The 22,773-nt window shown below is 47.9% G+C and overlaps 1 protein-coding gene across 8 annotated transcripts in view; it reads right to left on the minus strand.

Moving 5' to 3' along the window:
- TRAK1 (trafficking kinesin protein 1) overlaps positions 1–22,773 on the minus strand; it is a 193,604-nt gene that overhangs the window by 75,036 nt on the left and 95,795 nt on the right. For 7 of the 8 annotated variants that reach the window (XM_043595655.1, XM_043595656.1, XM_043595657.1 and 4 more), the window contains one exon: positions 15,219–15,413. Coding sequence is in view for 3 of the 8 variants with exons in the window: in XM_043595651.1 (XP_043451586.1) it covers positions 15,219–15,413 (195 nt within the window). In the remaining 5 variants the exon portion in view is untranslated. Of the gene's footprint in view, positions 1–15,218; positions 15,414–17,456; positions 17,563–22,773 lie in introns of those variants that run through there. The other variant, XM_043595659.1, reaches the window with a different exon arrangement.

Raw genomic sequence — 22,773 nt, forward strand, 5'->3', positions numbered from 1 at the left:
CAGACAGGGCTGGCGGAGCTCACATGACACACAGCCTTGCAAGCGGACCTTCCCTGCACCTGCTACAGAAAACTGACAAACAGGATGCTTCTGCAGGGCTCTCTTTCCGATGTTTATTTTTTAAAACCCTGCCACTGCCAGTCACTGAGCTCCCGTGGCAGAAGGCAGGCTGTTAACAAACAGCTTGCTGTCAGCTACCCCCTCCCAAACCATCTCCACCTCATTTCAGACGCAGGAAAAGTAGGCACCCGTGCGCCATGCTACCTCTAGGGTTCTCCGGGGCAGAACAATGTCTGGCTTCTAGAGAGACATCCAATGGCAGGGAGACAGCATTCAACAGAGCACTGCAGAGCCGACATGCACCTCGGCCTTGATGCGGTTACTAAAATCGCCCACATATCCCAGAAGCACACAGAGAACACACAGAGCTCTGATGTGCCCCACACTTCCAGGTTGCTTCCTGCAGCCTCGGGGGCTGCCAGGGGCATTCCACTCCTGGGACCAGAAGGTCACACGGCAGGTGGCACGGGCTGCAAATGCAAACCAGAAGCTCCAACGATCCCCGATTCTGTTCCTGCTGTAACTCTGAGTCTCTCCGGATGGAGCACATTCTCCCAGGAGGCGCCGATGGGGTGCGGGCTGAACTGTCATGTCAATTTCCCACCTGAGACAGTTCCAACTTTGTCTCAGACGCGCAGGATTGACGTGAAAAGGGAAACAGTCAATCTGTACAGAACGGCGTGCCAAGCATTTCTGTTCTTAAAAGAAAGGATACTCAACATTGGAATCTGGTTTGATGAGGGAAAAAAAAGCTGGCAGGCGGCAGACGGCGAGGTAAGTTTAGAGGGGCCACAGGGGTAGGTTGCCCCCGGGATGAGTACCTGGCTGTCCTGGTGACCAGACAGACACTGTGCCCAGGGCCACAGCTGCCACCAGGCAGGCCGGCACATGGCTACCCTGGACCCCCTCCTGGAGACAGGACGTCCAGTCCCCCAGTGCCCGGTGCCTGGGCCCACACCCGGGTGGGGACGCCATGAGCCGGTGCAGCTCACGTGTGGGGTGCATCCGGGCGGCCAGAGCCACTCTGACCCCGCAGACACCTGTGTAGCTAAAGGCAGTGCAAACAAGGCCGAAGAAGAGTCCACTTGTGTGACGGGTGAGTGAAATGGGGAGAAGGCACAATCCAGGGCTCATCTGGGGGCTCGCCTGAAAACCACGTGGCCCCAGGTCTCAGGCATGACAGAAGGACACGGCCAAAACACGGGCATTTACATGAGAGAAACTCATGGCATCTACTTATAAATATATTATAATGTATGCATTTTGGTATTATTTTTGTTAGCAAATGAAAATGAGAAGTTTTTCCCTGGCCATAAGATCCCTTTTCCATCCCAGCACATGCTCCATCCCTATAATTAATTTATCTTCCCTCCCCTCACTCAACCCCTCCCACACACACAGTGCCTGGGTGAGAACAGACCCCCAGTGTTCCACAGGGCACCCCTCCTGCACACATGCACGCTCGTGCATGTGCACACTGCCCCCCCCGAATGTTTTCTCTTATGCCGCTCCTCATAGAATTATTAACCACCCCCCTATAGAAAGTCAGCACTGGGTGTTATTTATCTATCTGATCTGTGTAGGCTTAGTGCGTATTGCAGTGGTTCTATTTTTGTTTCCCTTAGAACTTTAATCAGATGAAGGCAATCTCTGGAAGGTAGCAAAAACCCAAACAATCTCTGTATTCTCTATGCAGGTTTTTTATTTTGCTTGTTTTTACCAAAAAAAAAAAAAAATAATAAGAAAGGAGAAAAACTTTTCTTTCTTAATGTTTATTTTTGAGAGACAGAGAGACAACGTGTGAGCAGGGGAGGGGCAGACAGAGAGGGAGACACAGAATCTGAAGCAGGCTCCAGGCTCTGAGCTGTTAGCACAGAGCCGACGCGGGGCTTGAACCCACAAGTTGTGAGATCATGACCTGAGCCAAAGTCCGACACTTTACCAAGTGAGCCACCCAGACACCCCAGAAAGGAGAAAAACTTTAATTTAAAAACATGTATCTTGGGGTGCCTGGGTGGCTAGTGTCTGACTTAGGCTCAGGTCATAATCTCACGGGTTTGTGAGTTCGAGCCCCGCGTTGGGCTCTGTGCTGACAGTTCAGAGCCTGGATCCTGCTTTCGATTCTGTGTATTCTTTTCTCTCCCTCCCTCCCTCCCTCTCTCTCTCTCTGCCCCCTCTCTCAAAAATACATAAATATTTTTAAAAAAATTTTTAATATATCTTTGCATTTTCTCTTATTTAAAAAGCATTTATAAAATACTTGTTTGACATAAGGCACTGGGCTGGGGATTTGGCCCATTCAAACATGAAGCAGACATGAGTTCTGCACCCCTGGGATTTACTCAGTGACTATGGAAATTATTTTCAACAACTTGTACTCTTTTAGAGCATAAGCCTTGCACAGATATACATCTTTTTTTTTTAATTTTTTTAAATATTTATTTTTGAGAGACAGAGCGTGAGTAGGGGAGGGGCAGAGACAGAGGGAGACATAGAATCTGAAGCAGGCTCCAGGTTCCAAGCGGTCAGCACAGAGCCCAACACGGGGCTCGAACTCACAAACCGTGAGATCATGACCTGAGCTGAAGTCGGACGCTTAACTGACAAGCCACCACTGATCTAAATCTTAATGTGAAAAGTTCTAGGCAATTTAAAACGTGCTTAGAGAATTAGGCCAATACTTCTACAGTATTCTGAGAATTCTTTAAAATTTTCCCTATACCACCTGAGAACAAAAGCACTTTTATATAAAAAAAGCGAACACTACCATTTTTTTTTAACTTATGAAGCTGGTTTTACTTTGTAACAATTTCTTAAAACTGAAAATTAAAGTCCTAAGTCCCTTAATTCCTATTATACAATACAGAAAAATACATTAAAAAAGAAATGGCAATAAACCAAAAAATTAACAATAAAAGAACTTTGTCATGGGATAGATACCTTTGACAGAAGAGTAAAAAAGTTCTTGATGACATATTTCAGAGATTCACAGAACCTGACTAATTTTCAGATAGTAAATCTGAGTTCCAAAGAGGCTATGTGATTTGCTCAAGGTCACATGGAGTTGGCAAATGAGGGGGGCGTGGCCCTCTAACCTAGGGCTGACTGCTGGGTCTCTGACTTTTCTTCTCTAAGAACCACTCAGAAGAAGAAAAGCTTCATCATATAAGGAAGTTACCTAAACCTCAAACAGACCTCACCTTCTCCTGCACAGATTAGCGGCATCTCTGAATTTCAGCTAAACTTCTACAGGTACCATGCATGAAACTGTCCTTGGTAAAAAATTTAAGGCTATCCCTTGATAACACTTTGAATTACACACACACACACACACACACACACACACACACACACACACTGAAATGAGTTGCCATACTCACATAAACTTCAGTCATCTTATTCAGGCCATTATATTTTTTGTTTTGTTTTGTTTATTTATATTGTGAGAGAGAAAGGAGAGAGAGAGACAGACACAGAGAAAGAGAGAGAGAGCAGGGAAGGGGCAGAGAGAGGGGGAGGGAGGGAGAAAGGGAGGGAGAGAATCCCAAGTGGGGATGTGGGGCCCGAACTCACAAACCATGAGATCATGACCTGAGCTGAAACCAAGAGTCAGGCGCTCAATGACTGAGCCACCCAAGCGCCTCAGGCCATTACCCAATTATTATCATTTTCCAAACCTTCATTAATGGATAATGACCTGTACAAGGCAAAAAAAGGTCTTCCTCGGGTGTCTTATAAGAAAACACGTAGGACGTGTTCAGACTTCTTAAAGACCAAATACAGTGTTTTCAGGTAAAGTGTTTCTAAGTACTGCACGGCCTGATGTCTTGAAAATAAAAAGATTTGGTTAAAGATGAGAAGATCACACAGGGTGCCTGGGTGGCTCAGTCAGTCAAGCATCCAACTTCAGCTCAGGTCATGATCTCACGGTTCGTGGGTTTGAGCCCCACATTGGGTTCTATGCTGACAGCTCAGAGCTTGGAGCCTGCTTCAGATTCTGTGTCTCCCTCTCTCTCTGCCCCTCCCCTGCTCACGCTGTGTCTCTATCTCTCAACGATAAATAAATGTTAACAACAACAACAACAAAAAAAAGATGAGAAGATCACAATTCAGAGCTGGGGAGAGGTGAAATCTGTCCATTTTAAGTACCTCAAAAGCACATAAGACCTTTTAAACCATAGATAATAAAGCCTGGACTGCACTGAAGATACCATACTGTGGAAGACAATGGGCTTAGTCCTGCTGGGCTCAGACCCTTCCTGTGTGACTCTGGACCAGCAATACGGGACTCTCTGAACCTCGGCCTCATTTTAAAAATGGGGATAAAAGAGGCACCTGGGTGGCTCAGTCAGTTAAGCATCTGACTTCGGCTCAGGTCATGATCTCACGATTGGTGAGTTCGAGCCCCACAGTGGGCTCTGTGCTGACAGCTCAGAGCCTGGAGCCTGCTTCAGATTCTGGGTCTCCCTCTCTCTCTGCCCCTCCCCCACTCACGCCCTGTCTCTCTCTCTCTCTCTTTCTCTCTCAAAAATAAATAAACATTAAAAAAAAATTTTTTTTAATGGAGATAAAAACAGTCTCCACCTCTAAGCAGTGCAGGGCGACTCAAAGTGCCCAGAATGGGATAAACGCTCAGTGGCCGTGCTTTTCATTTATCTTGAACCACCATCCCCTGCAAACCATCCAGCAGAAATCAGAGATGTAACCCGGAAAGAATTCTGAATCCAAAGAATGAGGCATCCACCAATTTCCAAATCTCCACAGACCTTTCTCAGGTGAGGAAAAAGTCAGGAAGATTATGAAGTCTTACCACCCCACAGAAAGATGCCCTGCTCATCCACTCACTCAACATGTATACATCAGGTTTCCTAATAATCTGATGACTCAAAAGAATAGGCTGGTTTTATTGCATGACGTGAATATTTACTCTAAGAATGAGTAATAATGCAGTTCAAGGAAACTTAAAAATCATCACATTTTCAAGCCAAGTAAATCAATTTCTAGAAATATACCTTAAGAAAATCACGAGTTGGTGGACACACACTTAGGTATGTAACTGGTGTGTTATCTGAGCAAAAATTAGAAACAGTCCAGATTCTAATAATAGACTAATGATTAAGTCTATTGTATTAAGCAACAATGAAAAAATTGCAGGTTTCAAGAATTTTAATGCCATGGGGAAATGGCCAACATATATAATTAACTAAAAGAGCATTATACTCCCAAATATGTAATATATTTGTGAAGGAAAAAACCACTTGAAACATCTCACCAAAAAAAATAAAATGATAAGTGGTTGCTAAGTTAGTCCTCTTTTGTCCTAACTTTTGTTCAATTATCTACAATCAGCCTACTTTTATGACCAAAGGATATATTATTTTTAGAACCTGACTCCGTTTAAAGACCATCTATGTTCACTGAAAGGCCAGGCACTAAGAGCTGAGAAATGGAGTAGGTTCCATGATTCTGTCACAGATTCTGTCAATCACTGACAGGCAACCCTGCTTTCTCACCCTGATCAGAAATGGACACTACCTCCCAATGGCATGTCACCAACAGAGTCAAAAAACTTAAGTTTACTTATTTTGAGACAAAGAGAGCACACACTTGAGTACTCAAGCCGGAGAGGGACAAAGAGAAAGGGAGACAGAGAATCAGCACAGAGGCCGATGTGGGGCTCGATCCCACAACCCTGGGATCATGACCTGACCCGAAATCACGAGGTGGACGCTCAACCAACTGAGCCACCCAGGCGCCCCACACAACTTTTCTTTTAACAAAAGAAAGAAAAAGAAAGGGAGGGAGGGGAAGGAAGAAAAGAAAAGAAAAGAAAAGAAAAGAAAAGAAAAGAAAAGAAAAGAAAAGAAAAGAGAAAAAAGAAAACCAAGGAACAAACAGGTTCCATGACTTGCTCATGGCGTCAACATTCACAGGCTTCAGGACAAGGGCTGAAATGTGTACTGAATATCTGCAGATGTAGGACAGGGGAGAAGGTGCCTCTGAGGACAGAAAGCATGGCAGGTGCCCTGGGCTGCTGCTGGGTCCTGAGGCCTCCGTGCATGTCAGGCAGCTAGCTGGGAATAAAAGCCGACATAAAGATGACACACTGTGTTCGGTGTTTGGTTTACGTGACACTTCCCGGGGGCGCGGAGAGAGAAATGCAGAAGTCGCCTACAGAGAGGCAACAGCTAAATCACAGGAGGTGGGGGAGACAGGAGACCCCAAGACAGAAGACTGACAAAGGTCCACAGTTAAGCAGAGGAAGGGGAAAAGAGACTTACCAAAAATGAAAAGTAACAAAACCAGAGATGACTGGTCAGAGGAGAGGCAGAGTTAAAATTCTGCCAGGGACAATTCAAGTACACACAGATACATGCTGCAAAGAGAAGTCTGGGGAGCGCCTGGGTGGCTCCGTCAGCTGAGCACCTATCTGACTTTTGATTTCGGCTCAGGTCATGATCCCAGAGTCATGAGATTGAGCCCCACCTCAGGCTCTGTCCTGAGCACAGAGCCTGCTTACAATATTCTCTCTCTCTCTCTCTCTCCCCCGCCCCCGTGTCCTTCCCCCTCCCTCTCTCTCAAAAAAAAAAAAGTTCCAGCGGGAAATAAGGACTTTTCATATTTAATCATCACCCTGGTACCCACCCTCCAACAAGAGCACTTAGAAGACCACATCTCACGATAAGGAGGCACCTCGCTTTGGTTAGAAAGAAGGAATGCCCTACAGCTGTCTGTATTTCCAGGCACTCCTGGTTGACCTGCAGCCACAACAAGGAGCCACGGCCCTGGAAAGCCCACTGCCACCACTCGCCAGCAGACCACGGCTTCTCGAGGCTGGGCATTTGGGCGCTTAGGAATATACCTCCTTCCTGCCAATGGTCATTTGTGTTTGTTCGCATCCCTTTTGCTTACTAATATTATTATATAATTATGTTCACTTCACGCATAGCACAAAACAGAGCTGTTTCTATGAAAGCTGAGCTTAATACCTTGAAAAACCAACTTAAGGATTAAATGGCCAATTCAACGTGCATACACAACTGCACTGTATCGGAAAAAGTCGTGTAACAAGGAGAGGATCACATACTTCAAATCCGGCGTACGTGTCCTGTAGGCTCACGAAGGCAAAGCACTTCAGTGCCAGCCTGCCTAACAGGAAGCACCCCACAGAGGAGACTCTTTATCGTTACCGCTTACGTTATCACGATCTAAGCAGAGAGAGAGAGAGAGAGAGAGAGAGAGAGAGAGAGAGAGAGAGAAGAGCGATGAAGGCAGCAAAGAAGGAAAGGGGGGGACCCTACAAGTGGGTGCTCCGGGAAGGCTTCTCTGAGGAGGGCACACTGTGTCGAGAATCAGAGAACAGGGAAGGACAAGCATGGAATGTCCACAGCGGGGCCAGGGTGCAGGGGGAGGCCACAATGAGGCCAGCGGCGCAGAGGGCCAAGAGCCAGGTCACGGGGTCCTAGAAGACCCCGCGTTTGATGCAAAGAGCAGTGAGAGGCAAAGGAGCAGCATGGCCCAATGGGGTCTCGAGAACAGACCAGCCGGGCTGCTGAATTAGAAGAGAAGAGCGGAGAAGCCAAGTGGAAGCAGGAGAGGGTTACTGCAGCCCGGGGACAGGACGGCGGTGGCTTCCTCCAGGATGGTGGCAGCCGGGTCGGAGGGGTGGTCAGAGATGCACGTGCACCAAGGGTTAACAGAGCCGGCTGATGGCCAGCAGGACACAGAAAGGGGGTGAACCGTGTGGCATCTATCAAGACAAACGTGTGTAAGGACGGGGGTGGGGCCAGTGTTGGCAGAAGACATGCTAAGCCATGACTGGGAACGGGAGCCTGGGGCAGGGGAGGGAGGGAGGAGGAAGGGGTGTCAGAGGTGGGCAGAAATTTGGGAGTCGCCAGCACGTAGCTGGTAGTTAAAGCCTTGGGAGGAGAGTACACGGAGAGATGCGGGCCGGGCACACCAACACTTCCAGCAGCAGAGCACCCCTGCTGGAGGTTGCAATGAGGGCTTATTTGTATTTTTATTTATTTAATGTTTACTTTTGAGATAGAGCGCGTGAGCGTGAGCAGGGGAGGGGCAGAGGGAGAGAGAGGGGTGACAGAGGATCCAAAGCGGGCTCTGCCCTGACAGCACAGAGCCCGACGTGGGGCTCGAACTCACAGACCACGAGATCATGACCCGAGCCGAAGTCGGACGCTTACCTGACTGAGCCACCCACGCACCCCCGTGTGGGCTTATTTGTAAAAGCTCTGTCAGTCCATCAGGGTTGACAGTCACTGATGTAGAAGCTCTGAGGAAGAGGGCAACCTGGTAACAGAGGTTGCAGGGACCGGCCAGAGAGAGTGGTCAGCCCTGCTCCAGGCACCAGGACCTCCAGCTGTGGCCCGGGGCAGACACTGAGGTCCAGCCGACGCTTTGGCCAGCGAGCCCCCACAGATGCCCTGTGTCCTCCTCATGTCCGGCCCCCTGCAGACTCCCACTGGTCCACAGTAAGTTCTGATCGGCAGATAAAGCATAACACTCAGGCTCATACATGCGCTCGTTATGACTGGGGCTGCGGGGACACAAGCGAACGAACACAGTGGACATGGGGGCACGGTATCGACTGTGCGTTCCGTGGGCCCAACCCCAGGTGCCAGCGTGAAGGGCAGGAGGACCCATACGTGACCCCTGGCCCGTGCAGGGCAGGCACCGCACACGAGCTTCGTGAGGCACTTCGCCACAGGCCTTAGGTTCTCCGGCAATGATCTTTATTTTTAAATTAAACTTTAAAAAATTAAAATGGCACAGGGACCTGGTTGAATACGCAGGTTCCCAGAGCCCACTCTACTTCTCGCATACAGGCAGGGCGAGCAGCTCCGTGCAGGATGCCAGCAGAGGCCTTGAGGACTTCCTGCATTGGCCCAACCCGGTGCAAAGTCCCTGCTTAGGTGACAGAAGAAAATCAATAATCCAGGAGATGTTTCTACTTCCTTAGCCAGAAAACCTCATCCAGAACTCAAACAAGTCAAGTTCACAAAGGATCACAGGAGCATACCAGGGACTCAATAAATACTTGTGGGCTGATTCGTCAGCATTACCTTACGGTGAAAGTAAACAATAGAACAGTGTCTTGAAACCCTTATTTGCTTTATAACCTTCTCTTCTTAGGGAAAAGATTATTCCAGGGAAACTCAGAAGTGAAGTGGTCAGAGAATCCTCTACACTTGAGACAGAGAGGGATTTCTTGACCCAATGCTTTTTTTTTTTTAAATGTTTTTATTTATTTTTGAGACAGAGAGAGACAGAGCATGAGCAGGGGAGAGGCAGAGAGAGAGGGAGACACAGAATCCGAAGCAGGCTCCAGGCTCCAAGCTGTCAGCACAGAGCCTGATGCGGGGCTCGGACTCATGGACCGTGAGATCATGACCTGAGCTGAAGTCGGACGCTCAACCAACTAAGCCACCCAGGCGCCCCGACCCAATGCTTCTTAATCAGAAAGTCATACAGAGCAGCCCCTGGAAATGAGGAACCAGAAGGAACCATTGCTACCTACCAAGACAGACACCTTCCTGTCTGGTTTCTACAGTATGTTACATGACAAGAAAGGTCGACAGCCACACGCACAAGTCATTTCCACTGGAGATGGGGAAGCGTGACCTGTAGACCACAGGACAGAGGCGAAACCACAGGAAGGAGGGAGGAAACCTCCCCCTGAAATTCAGTTACATGCAGCTAAGTTTCACTTAGGACAGTGACCTTCGTTAAAAAAAAGTTCAATTTTGAATCTGTGGGACACACATTTTGTAAACAAATAGCTACTGATATTCTCAAACTGAGGGTTTGCTCTTTGTATCACGATTACCAAATGGACTTTATTCTTTTTTCTTTTTTTACTTTCTATAATTTATTTATTGTTGATCATTTACATCCAAGTTAATTAGCACATGTTGCAACAATGATTTCAGGAGTATCAAATGGACTTTATTCTTAAACTACAACTGTTTTCTCGTTTAGCTACTGAGAGAGTAGTTAAGATATGAAGTCCAAACCAGACAACCTAGGTTTGAAACTCAGCACCCCACCTTGGTAGCTGTGTGACTCTGGGCGAGTTTCTTAACTTCCCTGTGCCTCAGTGTCCTCATCTGTAGAACAGGGGCAGCAAAACTCTTTCACTCAGAGGTCAGTGTGAGAATTAAATGAGATACATGTAAAGAATTAGAAACAGTGCCTCTTACACACTAAGGGCAAAGTTGACTCTTCATTCTTCCTCTTAGACCGTCTAAGCCTAAACATCCCGTATTTAGGTACGTCTGCAGACTCATCAGGAGTCAAAAAACCAACCTGCCTGTTAAAATCTGTCTGAAAAAGTCATTCTACTACCTGGTAAAGGTAGACACTCAAAGATGTGGACACTTCTTCTTAACAGACCAGGTGAAGGGTGCCTGGTTGAGTCAGTTGGTAGAACACGTGGCTCACAACCTCCGGGTCGTGAGTTCAAGCCCCACATTTGGCATGGAGCCCACTAAAATAAAAAAATAAAAAATAAAAAATAAATAAAATAAAAAATAAATAAAATAAAATAAAATAAAAATGAAAAAATGAAAAAATAAAAAATAAAATAAAGTAAAATAAAAGTAAAATAAAATAAAGTAAAATAAAAAATAAAATAGGGGCGCCTGGGTGGCGCAGTCGGTTAAGCGTCCGACTTCAGCCGGGTCACGATCTCGCGGTCCGGGAGTTCGAGCCCCGCGTCAGGCTCTGGGCTGATGGCTCGGAGCCTGGAGCCTGTTTCCGATTCTGTGTCTCCCTCTCTCTCTGCCCCTCCCCTGTTCATGCTCTGTCTCTCTCTGTCCCAAAAATAAATAAAAAACGTTGAAAAAAATTTAAAAAAAAAAAAAAATAAAATAAAATAAAATAAAATAAAATAAAATAAAATAAAAACAAAGAAACAAACCAGCTGAACACCAGATTCAAAAGGCAAAGCATTGTCTCTAGTCTGGGGGACGGCATGTAAGAATGGGAGCTGAGTTTTATCTCATCCCCTATTATCAGAACCCCTAGGGTAACCCCTTATCCCCACTCCCACCCACAACAGAGAACCACTGCCCTAACTGATGAGAAAGTAAATCTAAAAGGAAACAGTTGTTATCTTCTTAACACACCTCACCACTGATTTAACACACTGGTGAGTCACAGTACTGTGGCCACCGTATCACCTGGGTTACACGTGTGTAAACAAACAATGAAACCCAAAATGGACACCACACACCCAGCAGGGCTCCTGATCTATGCCTTCGACCGACCTCTCGGCCAGCTCGGCAAGGCTCACAGACACCTCAGAAGAAAGATTTGAAAACAGAAGATAAAGTACAAAGGACTACAAAGGAAACCAGCTGTATTATAATGCAGTTTCTAAAACTTGAAAAAAGTCTGTGATACAAGAGCTTCTTTATCAATGTATCAAGTAATAAGATCGAGGGGCACCCGGGTGGCTTAGTTGGTTAAGCCTCTGGACTTGGGTTCAGGTCATGATCTCGCGGTTCACAAGTTCACAAGTTTGAGCCCCATGTGGGGCTCTGTGCTGACAGCTCAGAGCCTAGAGCCTGCTTTGGATTCTGACTCCATTTCCCTCTGCCCCTCTCCCACTCACACTCTGTCTGTCTGTCTGTCTATCTCTAATATAAATAAATAAACAAGCAAACAAATGAATAAAATAACAAGATCTCTCAGCACACCTAATGAACGCAATTTCAAAGCAGTGATGAGCAAAAGCGGTATTTCAAAGTATCTGTTTCCACTGTAGCATGACATGAAAATCTTGATTTCTATCAATGACCAAGTCACAGGTCCTGCTAATACCACTGTGCTTTCTTTTCTATGTTCACAGTGTAAGGAAATGCTGCATTTCAGTCAGAAGTTAATGAAAAGAAAGATGTAACTTCATTTCTTTACAAGTCCACAGAATCCCCAATTTCCCTCTACAGACCTGAGGTCCCAGGACCTCAGTTTGAAAGTCCTGCTCAAGAGCACGCTGTATTTAAGAGTTAACCTGCGGGGGAGCCTGAATGGCTCAGCGGTTAAGTGTCTTGACTCTTGATTTCGGCTCAGGTCATGATCTCGCAGTCTGCGAGTTTGGGCCCCGCGTCGGGCTCTGTGCTGACAGCTTGGAGCCTGGAGCCTGGAGCCTGCTTCGGATTCTGTGTTCCCCTCTCTCTCTGCCCCTCCCCTACTCATGCTCTCTCTCTGTCTCAGAAACAAATAAACATTAAAAAAAATTAAAAACAGGGGCGCCTGGGTGGCGCAGTCGGTTAAGCGTCGGACTTCAGCCAGGTCACGATCTCGCGGTCCGGGAGTTCGAGCCCCGCGTCGGGCTCTGGGCTGATGGCTCAGAGCCTGGAGCCTGTTTCCGATTCTGTGTCTCCCTCTCTCTCTGCCCCTCCCCCGTTCATGCTCTGTCTCTCTCTGTCCCAAAAATAAATAAACGTTGAAAAAAAAAAATTAAAAAAAAAAAAAAACAAAAAAAATTAAAAACAAAAAACAAGAGTTAACCTCTGATCATTCATTTAGCCAACAGTTAGCAATACCTACTTGGCTCTAAGTGCAAGTACCACAGAAGAAAATACAAAGCAAGACTGGGATGCAACCACCCTCTTAAGAATTTTCAGAATCTCTGCTCAGTGTTTATTTCGCTTCTTCCAATTTTAGTATAATTTGTGTTACCCACTACCAAATCCACCAGGATTTCTTTCTTCTCCCTCTCTCACATATATAACTAAAAGCAGAATGAACATGTAGAAACGGGCCACGGTGCCTGTTCCAGCATACTGTTGCAAGGATTTTAGGAGCTGGAGGTCGGTGCTACGGAACAAACACTAGGAGCCCTCCATGCTTCCTCTTCCTCGATAATCAGATCAGCTTTGCCCAAACTGCAGACATTTCACAGGGATGAAGGAGGCAATTCAAACGGAAGTTCTCCGCAGACAGTTAAGTACTGCCCATGGATGGTTCCCGTGATGCTGCGAATGTACGTGCTTAATCTGTGCAGGAGAAGGGACCCAGGAGCCTGCCTCGCCAGAAGTGGCCACGCGGGGTCCTGCAGAATCACAGGAGGGTCTCGTAAAGAAGAGTAAGGAACACACGGGGATTTTTGAAAAAGTGGTTCTGTGGCGAATCCTACCGCAGAGAAGTCTGAAGGAACCAAATAGAGAACCTGCCAAGGAGGTTACTCCGGACACAGTTTTCCACCCAACCCCACGTCTCTTGTTGTTACAGATACCGTGAGTCAACAAAAGTGACTGGCAAAGAGCTTCCTGTACACAACCAGACATGCTGGAAATTCTAAAGCTCTGACGTGAACACTGGTACAAGTCTTACGTGCTAACTATCTGCCCTGGTGTGGATAATTCTATTTTTATTCCTATCGCAACTGATATCTACAGTGTTCACAGAGACTTGTAGGATTTGCCCTAAGTATAAAAACACAGGTCAGTTTAAACAAGATTCCTTTCTCATTAACATCCAATAGAGAAAATGTGAAAACAGCCCCAGATACATGCTAAGAGAGAAACTTGAAGTTCCAACTTGTTTATTATAAACGATTTCACAAATTCAAGAACGCTGGAGATCACTCTGTATTGAAAAAATAGTGACAGAAACTTACAGCTGTATCATGAGCTGGTTTTGAACCAAGTTACCACCAAGTAGAAACAGAACTGCTGTACTTTTTATTTCAAAGGTGGCACAGTGACACGCAGGTATGTAAAGATGTCACCTTGAAAGTGACGTCACCAATTAGACTGGGCTAAAGTTAACCTGAATTTTCAAAAGTCTGAGGTATCATGACCAAGGAGGGCTGGTCTGTCCCACCAACTTGATAGGGCTACATTGAATTTCTAAAGAGTACAATTATTTCTACAAAGGCACCTCTTGAATGAACACTGGAAGCATCATGAGCATGAGTTTTTTAAATTATCACATGTTTTCCCAAATCTGCAAAATCAGGTTTCACACCCTTGGCATCACACACTGGGAGAAAAAACAAACAAACAAACAAACCCTAGTATGCTTCTCACCCTACCAGGTGTCAGCTGCTGCAGCCCAAGGCATGACTGGTTTGCTGTGGGAGCAGCATTTTGACTTTCCTGAATAACCAGCCTAGTGGGCTCTCACACAGAAACCATCAGCCTTGGAAAACCAAGCTCGCAGATATGGAGAACAGACTGGTGTTGCCAGGGGCAGGGAGTTGGGGGGCGTTGGGGGGAAGGGGTAGGAGAAATAGGTGAAGGGACTTCCCGTTATAAAATAAATAGGTCATGGGGATATAATATACAGCACGGTGGCTATAGTTAATGATACTATATTGCGTATTTACAATTGCTGATAGATCTCGAAAGTTTTCATGAGAAAAAATTTTTTTAATCTTTTATTTCAATTTTTTTTGATTTTTAATGTTTTTTATTTATTTTTGAGAGGGAGAACACGAGTAGGGGAAGGACAGAAAGAGGGGGATAGAGGATCTGAAGTGGGCTCCATGCTGATAGCAGCAATCATGACCTGAGCCGAAGTCAGACGCTCAACTGACTGAGCCACCCAGGCGCCCCATGAGAAAAAAAAAAAAACTTTTTCTGTAACTATGTATGGGGAGAGATGTTAACAAGACCTACTGTGGGGATCGTTTCGCAGTGTATACAAATATTGAATCATGTTGTACACCTGAAATTAATACCATGTTATATGTCAATTATACCTCAATTAAAAAATACAAAATAAATTATCAGCCTTGGTATATGTGTCTTGCTGTGTCATACAAATAATACTAAGCAGCCAAGATGTTCCCGGTACCTTTGGTTTAAATGCAAACTCCTTCCCAGTGAGGGTTTCTAGGTTCTCACATGGTATGTTGATAAGGGGGGGAAATGGGAGCCTTTTCAAATTCTTCTGTACAGTTAAAACTAGCTCACATGAAAATTCATACTTCGTCCCCACCACTCTAAGACTTCTATTCAGAACGCTCAAAGTCAAGGCCTTGCATGTAGCTAAATCCTATTGCCACATTTCTTGGCACACTCATTCACGAACGGTAGGCCGTAAGACCTGCTAAGCAGTACAAAGTCCCACGTGGGGCCACGGCTAACCAGCACAGCCCGTCACGGACGAGACCAAAGGGAACTACTCACGGAAGTACTTCAGCGTCTCTTCAATTTGCTCGGTCGTGAGGTCAATGTTGGCATCTGGAGAAATGAGGGGCGTATGGAGCCAGTCGTCGTGGTCATAACCGTAGATGGTGTCAGCTCTTAACTTATAATGGGGCAGCTGCTCCTCCAGCAGGCTGATGATCTCGACTTCCGGAAGATCGGTGCTGTTGCACACGTCTGGAGGCGAGAAGATGGCAAAGTGAGAGCCCGGACTGGTTTCGGCCTCGCTGCTGAACTAAATGACCTTGTGGCCGCAGCAGGTGTCTTTGGCTACTTACAGCATGGAGAGGCCAGGCGAGGCCACGTCGGGCGTCTTTTTCCTATTTAAATTCCATTCTCAAAATTTAGAACACCCACCTGAAATAGTCACTTTCTTCAAAGAAAGCCACCCACTTTCTTCAAAGTAAAGCCACAACTCCCATGCTTTCTGGGCTCAGTCATCCTTCCCAACCCTTCCTCCGACCATTCTCTTTCAATCATTCTACATATAAGCCAAACCAGTTATAATTTCACCAGCATGCCCAACTTCTTCCTGCCACTCTTACCATTCAAGCCACCCCCCACCCCCCGCACGTAGGATTCTGCCTCCATTTAATTCATTCACTCAACTTCATCCACCCATATTTCTTTCCATTCATCCATCCAAATACACTCTGCGTCCCAGAGACATAGGAAATGCAACAGTAAACACCACAGTTATGGTCCTGTGCTTGCAACGCTTGTACTCTTGTGGGGCTTCCAACCAAAGTAACCGGTGTCCCTCCGTCAAGGCAGAGCTGGGATACCACCTCTTCCCAGATACGCTGGTGTTCTGAACACCTCAAGCAGAGCTAACCTCTCTCCTCCCTTGTATATTCACACAGCATTTTGTCAGCTCTTCTATTGCTGCCCTTATTAAGCTCTGTCCTCTGGGTAGTTTAGTATTCAACCCATCTCCCTGTGAGATGGCAAATTTCCATCAACAGTTGTTCTCAATCCACCACCCGTACCCCCTCACCCCTCATAGGTCCTGGCCCAGACTGCGCTCAGGGGGTGCACCATAAGGCCTGTGAAGGTGAATCAATCCATATAAAGCACATTAAAGAGACCTTTTAATTAAACTGTTATAAAAAAAAAAAAATCAAAGTACCCAGGATAAGCCCAATCTTAGGCAACTTCTCTACCCCTAGGAAGAACGAATTAAATAATTGTTAATGGGGGGACACCGGGGTGGCTCAGTCAGTTAAGCATTGACTCTTGGTTACGGCTCAGGTCATGATCTCATGGTTCATGAGTTTGAGCCCCGCTTCAGGCTCTGTGCTGACAGTGTAGAGCCTGCTTGGGATTCTCTCTCTCTCTCTCTCTCTCTCTCTCTCTCTCTCTCTGCCCCTCCCACAAGCACACACACTCTCTCTCAAAATAAAAAAATAACTTTAAAAAATAATAAATGCTAATGGGTGAGTGCTGATTATCTCTCAGCTGATTCTGACATCAGTCATATACTGACTGGGACCCACGATGGTAAATGGCAGGTGTAAGCAGTGGTGGTCTTGTCAACCCATAAATAAACCGAAGCACCTACGGTGCTCATGGCTGGACAAAAGAAGAGAGTTAACTCGGTCTCTTGCTCTAGGAATGAGCCTTCCAAGAGAAAAACCACTCAAAAGATAAGAATAGAATAAGAGCAATTCTCCAGAAGGTTATTGCACAATGGTCTTGCCTTGCAGTAGTAAACACAGGTGGGGGACTGGGTCAAGGTGGAGGGCAGAGCAGAGGATTCAATCTCCCGTCCCCTGTCCCTCTCCGAAGTGCAGGGAGGAGAAGAAAACCCTCTGGAGATCAACGAAACCACACGACAGCGAGGGGAAGTAAGCAAGAGGTGCTGACAAGAGATCACAGTTATGAGTCATGCCCGAGGACGTGGAAGGAGGCATCGAAGGAAAGGAGGAAGGTCCGGCCTCAACACACACAGAGGAAATGAGTGGAGCAAACAGTGTGGGTCCCGGGGTGCTGGCCCCGGGGTGCGGCAAGCTTGGGGGCGGGGGGCGGGGGGAGCAGGAAGGGCCCCGGGCAGGGGTTTGCTGGAGACCAAAGCCCGCACAGCAGGGAAGACCGGTCCCTTTGCTCCTCTCCGGGCTGAACCAAGGCAAAGGCAGCGGCGGGGCTGTGGCCACATGGCCACTCACACTCCAGCAGGGTGTGACATCTGTGCCCAGAAGTATAGCTATGCCAGAGACTTACCTACATTCCTGTGTCCTTCGGGTCTAAGGCCACACAGCAGGGGGGAAAAAAAAAAACACAGAAGCACAGGTAAAGAGAGCGTTCAGTGACCCAGTGTTTCCCTTTGGGCAGGAGCCCACTGAGACCTGTCAGACTCCCTCTACCTCCTACCGCCCCACACACCCTCTTCTTGCTCAATTTAATTTGCAAAGCTTCTTTGCAGAGCATTTCGATTCAGGAAGTCAGTGTGGTTTTTCGAGCACCGACGAAAGAGAAGAAAATAAATACAAAGTGAAGACATTTAGAATTTTACTTGGAGCTTCTGGGACTGGCAGGTGGGGGTGGGGGTGGGGACAGAATCTGAACATTTGATTTCTCTGCCTAACGTGGGAAATGCCACTGTAAGTGCTCTTGGCATAGCAGCCAGTGAAAACCAGACCGGAGCCGCTCTGCCGCGAACAGAAGTTACCTCCTCCCCGGGGACAGAGCCCACAGCCCAACCTCAAGACAGACGTGTCCTATTTCTTCCCACCTCCCGCCAAGAACAAAACGCCACCAAGAGGCTCAAGATGGGCCCATAATTAAGTGAATATTTCCTTCTCTCACAATCAGGTGAAGAGTAAGTTCCCACAATGTTCGTCTTGAGGACAGGCCTCATGGCTACAAAATGGCAGCCTTGTGAAAAGGGGACGTGGGGTCAAGGAGGGCTGACGCCCAGCTGGTGGCATCTCTCAACTGAACATGGATTGGCTCCACAAAGGACCGGGCCAGCCTATGCCTAGGGAGAGAGGCAGGAGACCAACACATTCCTGAGTGACTCACCCTCACAACAGGCTAGAATCTTCCAGCGTCACTGCTTTGGGTGGTGGGGAAGGCAACAATCTTAAACAAAAATCCCTTCTAAGAATAACATGTCACTTCTGAGCATGTTGGCAGCTGCTCCAACTCTGAGCCTTGACCTGTCCTTCCACATTTCCAGGGCTGAAGGTCAACCTATTTACAATGTGGGTCCTTATGCCCAAGAGACATCATTTTCCTAGAAGCACATGATGGCCAGCGAGATAAAAGTATCAAAAAGCGAGAGTGTGCGAAAACGTCTTTTTAAAAAACTCTGTGTATTTGATTTTGCCATAATGTGACCAGTCATATAAACACGGCAAGTTTTCAGCTGCCTGGACGGCCCAGAGAATCAGAGCATAGGGAAGGATTATAGAGACCATAAGCCCTGGGGACCTCCAATGGAGGGGACACCACATTTGCCGCATGGAGAAGACGTACCAAGGCCTGAGGTTGAGTAAACATAGTAAGAGAGCCTCCGAGAATTCCCCAGGAATTCTGCACTGTGGCAGGCCCAAGCCAGCTGCCTTCAGGGCACTCCCTGACCCTCCAAGAAATCTGGGACACACATAATATTGGCTCTGGTTTATAGATGCAGAAGCTGAGATTCACAGGGGCTATGGAATATCTTGTTGGTCAAGGCCACACAGGTAAGTGGCAGATCCCGTTCGAGAAGCCTCAGCTGTCCGACTGAAAGCCGTGCCCCTCCCTCTGCCCTCTGCAGCCCATCTCCCAGGCAGGCACATGAGAAACGCTGACGATTTCCCAGCATATTCTGATCGGGAAGTTTTTGCTCTAAACAGGGAGACAACTTCGTAAGTATGGTCGGGATGTTCAATTAAACACACTGACAAATTAGGGAGATGTCAGAATGTTCCTTCCAGAGCACGGGAAGCAGAACGGAGAAGTAAAGTAACTTGTCTGCGGGACCATGAAGGATCAGGGGCCTGAGAAGGATGGCCCTGCCCCCTCTCTTGGGGCTTACTGACTCAAGCTCAAGGTATAAAAGAACACTGTTGGCCAAACCTAGAGGAAAGGACCCCTTTATGCTCCTAACGGTCATCATTTCTCCAAAGCTCCAACCCACATCATTAACATTAAAACGTGTTCTCGGATAACATGTTTTAACTCAGACCCCAACAGGTCCCTGGCTTCTGGCAAGTGTGCAGCAACCACAGCCCAGAACCCACCGAGCCCCAGCATGTAAAACCTTCGAAAGGCCAGGCTCACCCCGGCTGTCAGGGTGCACTGAGCCCTTCCTATCTCTCCACTCTCCAGTTACTACAACAGCTCTATGGTTGCCAGCCACACCTCCCCTGGACCCATCTGTGGAAAGACGTTTTTAAAACATGGCACTGCCCTGCTTTAGAAACCTCCCAGCTCCTCGGGGGCACCTGGGTGGCTCAGTCAGTTAAGCATCCACCTCTTGATTTCGACTCAGGTCTCGATCTCACGATTTGTGAGTTCAAGCCCCGCATGGGGCTTCATGCTGGCAGTGTGGAACCTTCTTGGGATTCTCTCTCTCCCTCTCTCTCTCTCTCTGCCCCTCCCTCCCCTGCTCATGCTCTCTCTCCCTCTCTCTCAAAATAAATAAACTTAAAAAAAGGAAAAAAAAAAAAAAACCTCCCAGCTCCCTATAAAGTACTTCATGATTCAGCCCACACCCGCCTTCCTAAGAAGCTGTGGGGACAGAGGTTTCCCAAAACCCAATTTCTACTTCTTCCTTTTGGTAACGTAATTCCCAAGGTGTGGCTGGGCACGTGGCTACCCGGCTAAAAACTACATTTCCCATCTCTCCTTGCAGTACGGTATGTCCCTGTGCCCGGTTATCAGGATGCTCACAGAGCTCCCGAGCCTCGCCTTCTCCAGCTGTGGGATGCAGAGAGGGGGCTGGTGCTGAAACCACCTTCAGCCACACAAGTTAAAGGCAACAGCAGGGCAACCCAGGGTGCCTGGGACCACCTGGTGGGGTCCAATCTGCCCCTGGGGCTTGTAAGAGGGGAAGAAGGAAATGTCGACCTTGTTGAAGCCACTATTACCTTAGTCTCTACTAAAACGGCCTTTCTCATCAAGTGCAGTCTCTGCCCTTTTCTCCAGTACCCCTTCAGTTAAGCCACACCAACTTCTCAACATTTGCTAAGCACGGTTTTTCACAAATCTTGATTTTGACACCAGCTGTCCTAGCTGCCTAGAATGCCCTTCACTGCCCAGCAAACTCCATCTCAAAATACCACTCAAATGTCACCTTGTATTTCAAGCTTTCCTTGACTTCTGTCCCGTGGCTATGTATGTAGCACATCGACTATTTCCCTGCGATGTTATGAGTGTTTTCTGTAATCCCCTCTTCACTAACTGTAAGCCCCTCAGGAGAAAGAACTGAATTAGCCACCTTTACAGCCAGCTGGGCAAGAGTAAGTGCTCACTGAGCGCTCCATAAATAACGGGGACAAAGGCGAGGACGAATCACCAACAGGGAGGAGGGCTAGTCTGGCAGCCCCATGTCCCCGGGATGGACCAAGGCCCAGCCTTCGGCACAGAGGAGGTGGAGTCGCGTAGTGCCAAGTGCTGTCAGGCCCCTCCTGGCATCCCCCTAGGTTTCTGTTCAGCACAGAGGTAAGCCCCGCTGGGAGGTGAATGTCCCCTCGATCACGCAGCAAACACCTATTCAATCCAAGGCCCCCTATTCTTACGGCAACACTTGGGGAGCAAACCACAACAGATCTCTTCACCTGTTTGCCGGTAGAACCCTTCAGAGGCCTTCTCCAAGGCATACGTTTTAGAGTGGGTCCCCCGACCCGAGGTACATTTAGGGCTCTCTGGGAGCTGAGACACGGTGCTGGAGCCTGCGAGGCATCCGGAAGTTCCGGGGCTAAAAGTGCAGCTACGTCCACTCGACACCCGACTGGGGCCAGATCCTCCCTCCCACAGAGGGGCTAGAAGAGGCCCCTCTGATACACAGGTGGCACGGCAGTCTTCACAGAACTTGCCAGGCGCGTGTAACATTTTACAGCAGAGGAGGCAGCTCTAAATTAGTGTCTGACGTTTAAAAACCAGGGAGTCTCATGTAAAGACACAGCTCCCTGGCCTCTCAGAAGAAATCGACATATCCAGGACCACGCAGTTACATGCTCTGAGCGGTGGCCACCCCCAGATGGGGTGCGGTGGCTCCGTAGGGGTTTCTGGGGCCTCCTGTCTGCAGGCCAGAGCTGGAGGGCTCTGGGCCCAGGAGAGCAGGAAAGTGCACAAATGTAGGGGAGAAGCGTCCTAAACACTCACCCAGGCTCCAGGAGATCCTGGGGCAACAGCAGGGGGAGTAGAAAGAACAAAAGGAGAAAGGGAACCGTGCTGGACAAAGAGGAAGGCTTTCTGAGAACAAACTGGCACAGTCAGGGAAGGGAGGGGCAGGGGGAAAGTCAGGGAAGAGACAGATGGTGAGGCACACCAGCAGCATGACTGCCCCCTGCTGGAAGGTGCATGAGGCCCAGGTACAGCAGGAGCACTGTTCCAGGAGCTTGGAGGGGGGGATGCCGGGCCTGGCTCTGTCCCCAACTTCTCCCGTCACCCCGGCAAGCCCCATCTTCCTCCGTCGGGAGCTCCATTTCTGCATCCATGGAACAAAGGCGTGGCGTTGCAGAAAAGCTCTATTCCTGCCCACACGTATGTGAGCAGCCAGACCAAGAACTGCGTAGAGCACATCCTGCTCCAGCCACGAGGTGCTCGTGGCCCTGGTTATGCTGATTCCTCAACCTGCATTTTTACAGGAGATTTCTTGATTTTTAAAAGTCGGACACTCACTCAGAATTTTGTAAACACCCGGGGCACCCGGGTGGCTCGTCAGTTACACAACTGACTTCAGCTCAGGTCATGAGCTCACAGTTGGTGAGCTTGAGCTCCGCATCAGGTGAACTCTACTTCTCTCTCTCTCTCTCTCTCTCTCTCTCTCTCTCTCTCTCTCTCTTTTCTCCTCCTCCTCCCCCTCCCCCTCCCCTTCTCTCCCCACCCCACCCCCCAATGCCCCCTGTGGGATTCTCTCTCCCTCTCTCTCTCTGCCCCTTGCTCACTTGTACCCTCTGTCTCTCAAAAAATAAAAATTTATAAACACCTGAGGGTCAAATTAAGCATGTGTGTGTTCCTCCTGTTTGTGCTCTGGGATTTCCCATGATGCCTCAACGCTACGCCTCGGGAGAATGTTCTAGGCTACATTAAAGGTGGCAAAGAAAAGTAAAGGAACCTTAACTCATAAAAACTGGCCCTATTCTACCCATCTGTTTTCTATTCCGCCCCACCCCCAACCCCACTCCATTTCTTTACCCACCAAGTTTCCACTTGGCCACAAGGACGGTGGCTGAACAGTGTGACCCCAGGGCTGTGCTTGAGGAAGCAAGCTTCTTACCACCCATTAAGTTTAGCAGTGATGGTAAACCTGCAGCAATGTTTGCAAGACGGCAAGAGACAAGACCCCTCTCCTACTTGGCCACTTGCAAACCACTTGTACAGACTT

This window comes from Prionailurus bengalensis, chromosome C2 (genome assembly GCF_016509475.1).
Source record: "Prionailurus bengalensis isolate Pbe53 chromosome C2, Fcat_Pben_1.1_paternal_pri, whole genome shotgun sequence".
Taxonomy (NCBI): Eukaryota; Metazoa; Chordata; class Mammalia; order Carnivora; family Felidae; genus Prionailurus; species Prionailurus bengalensis.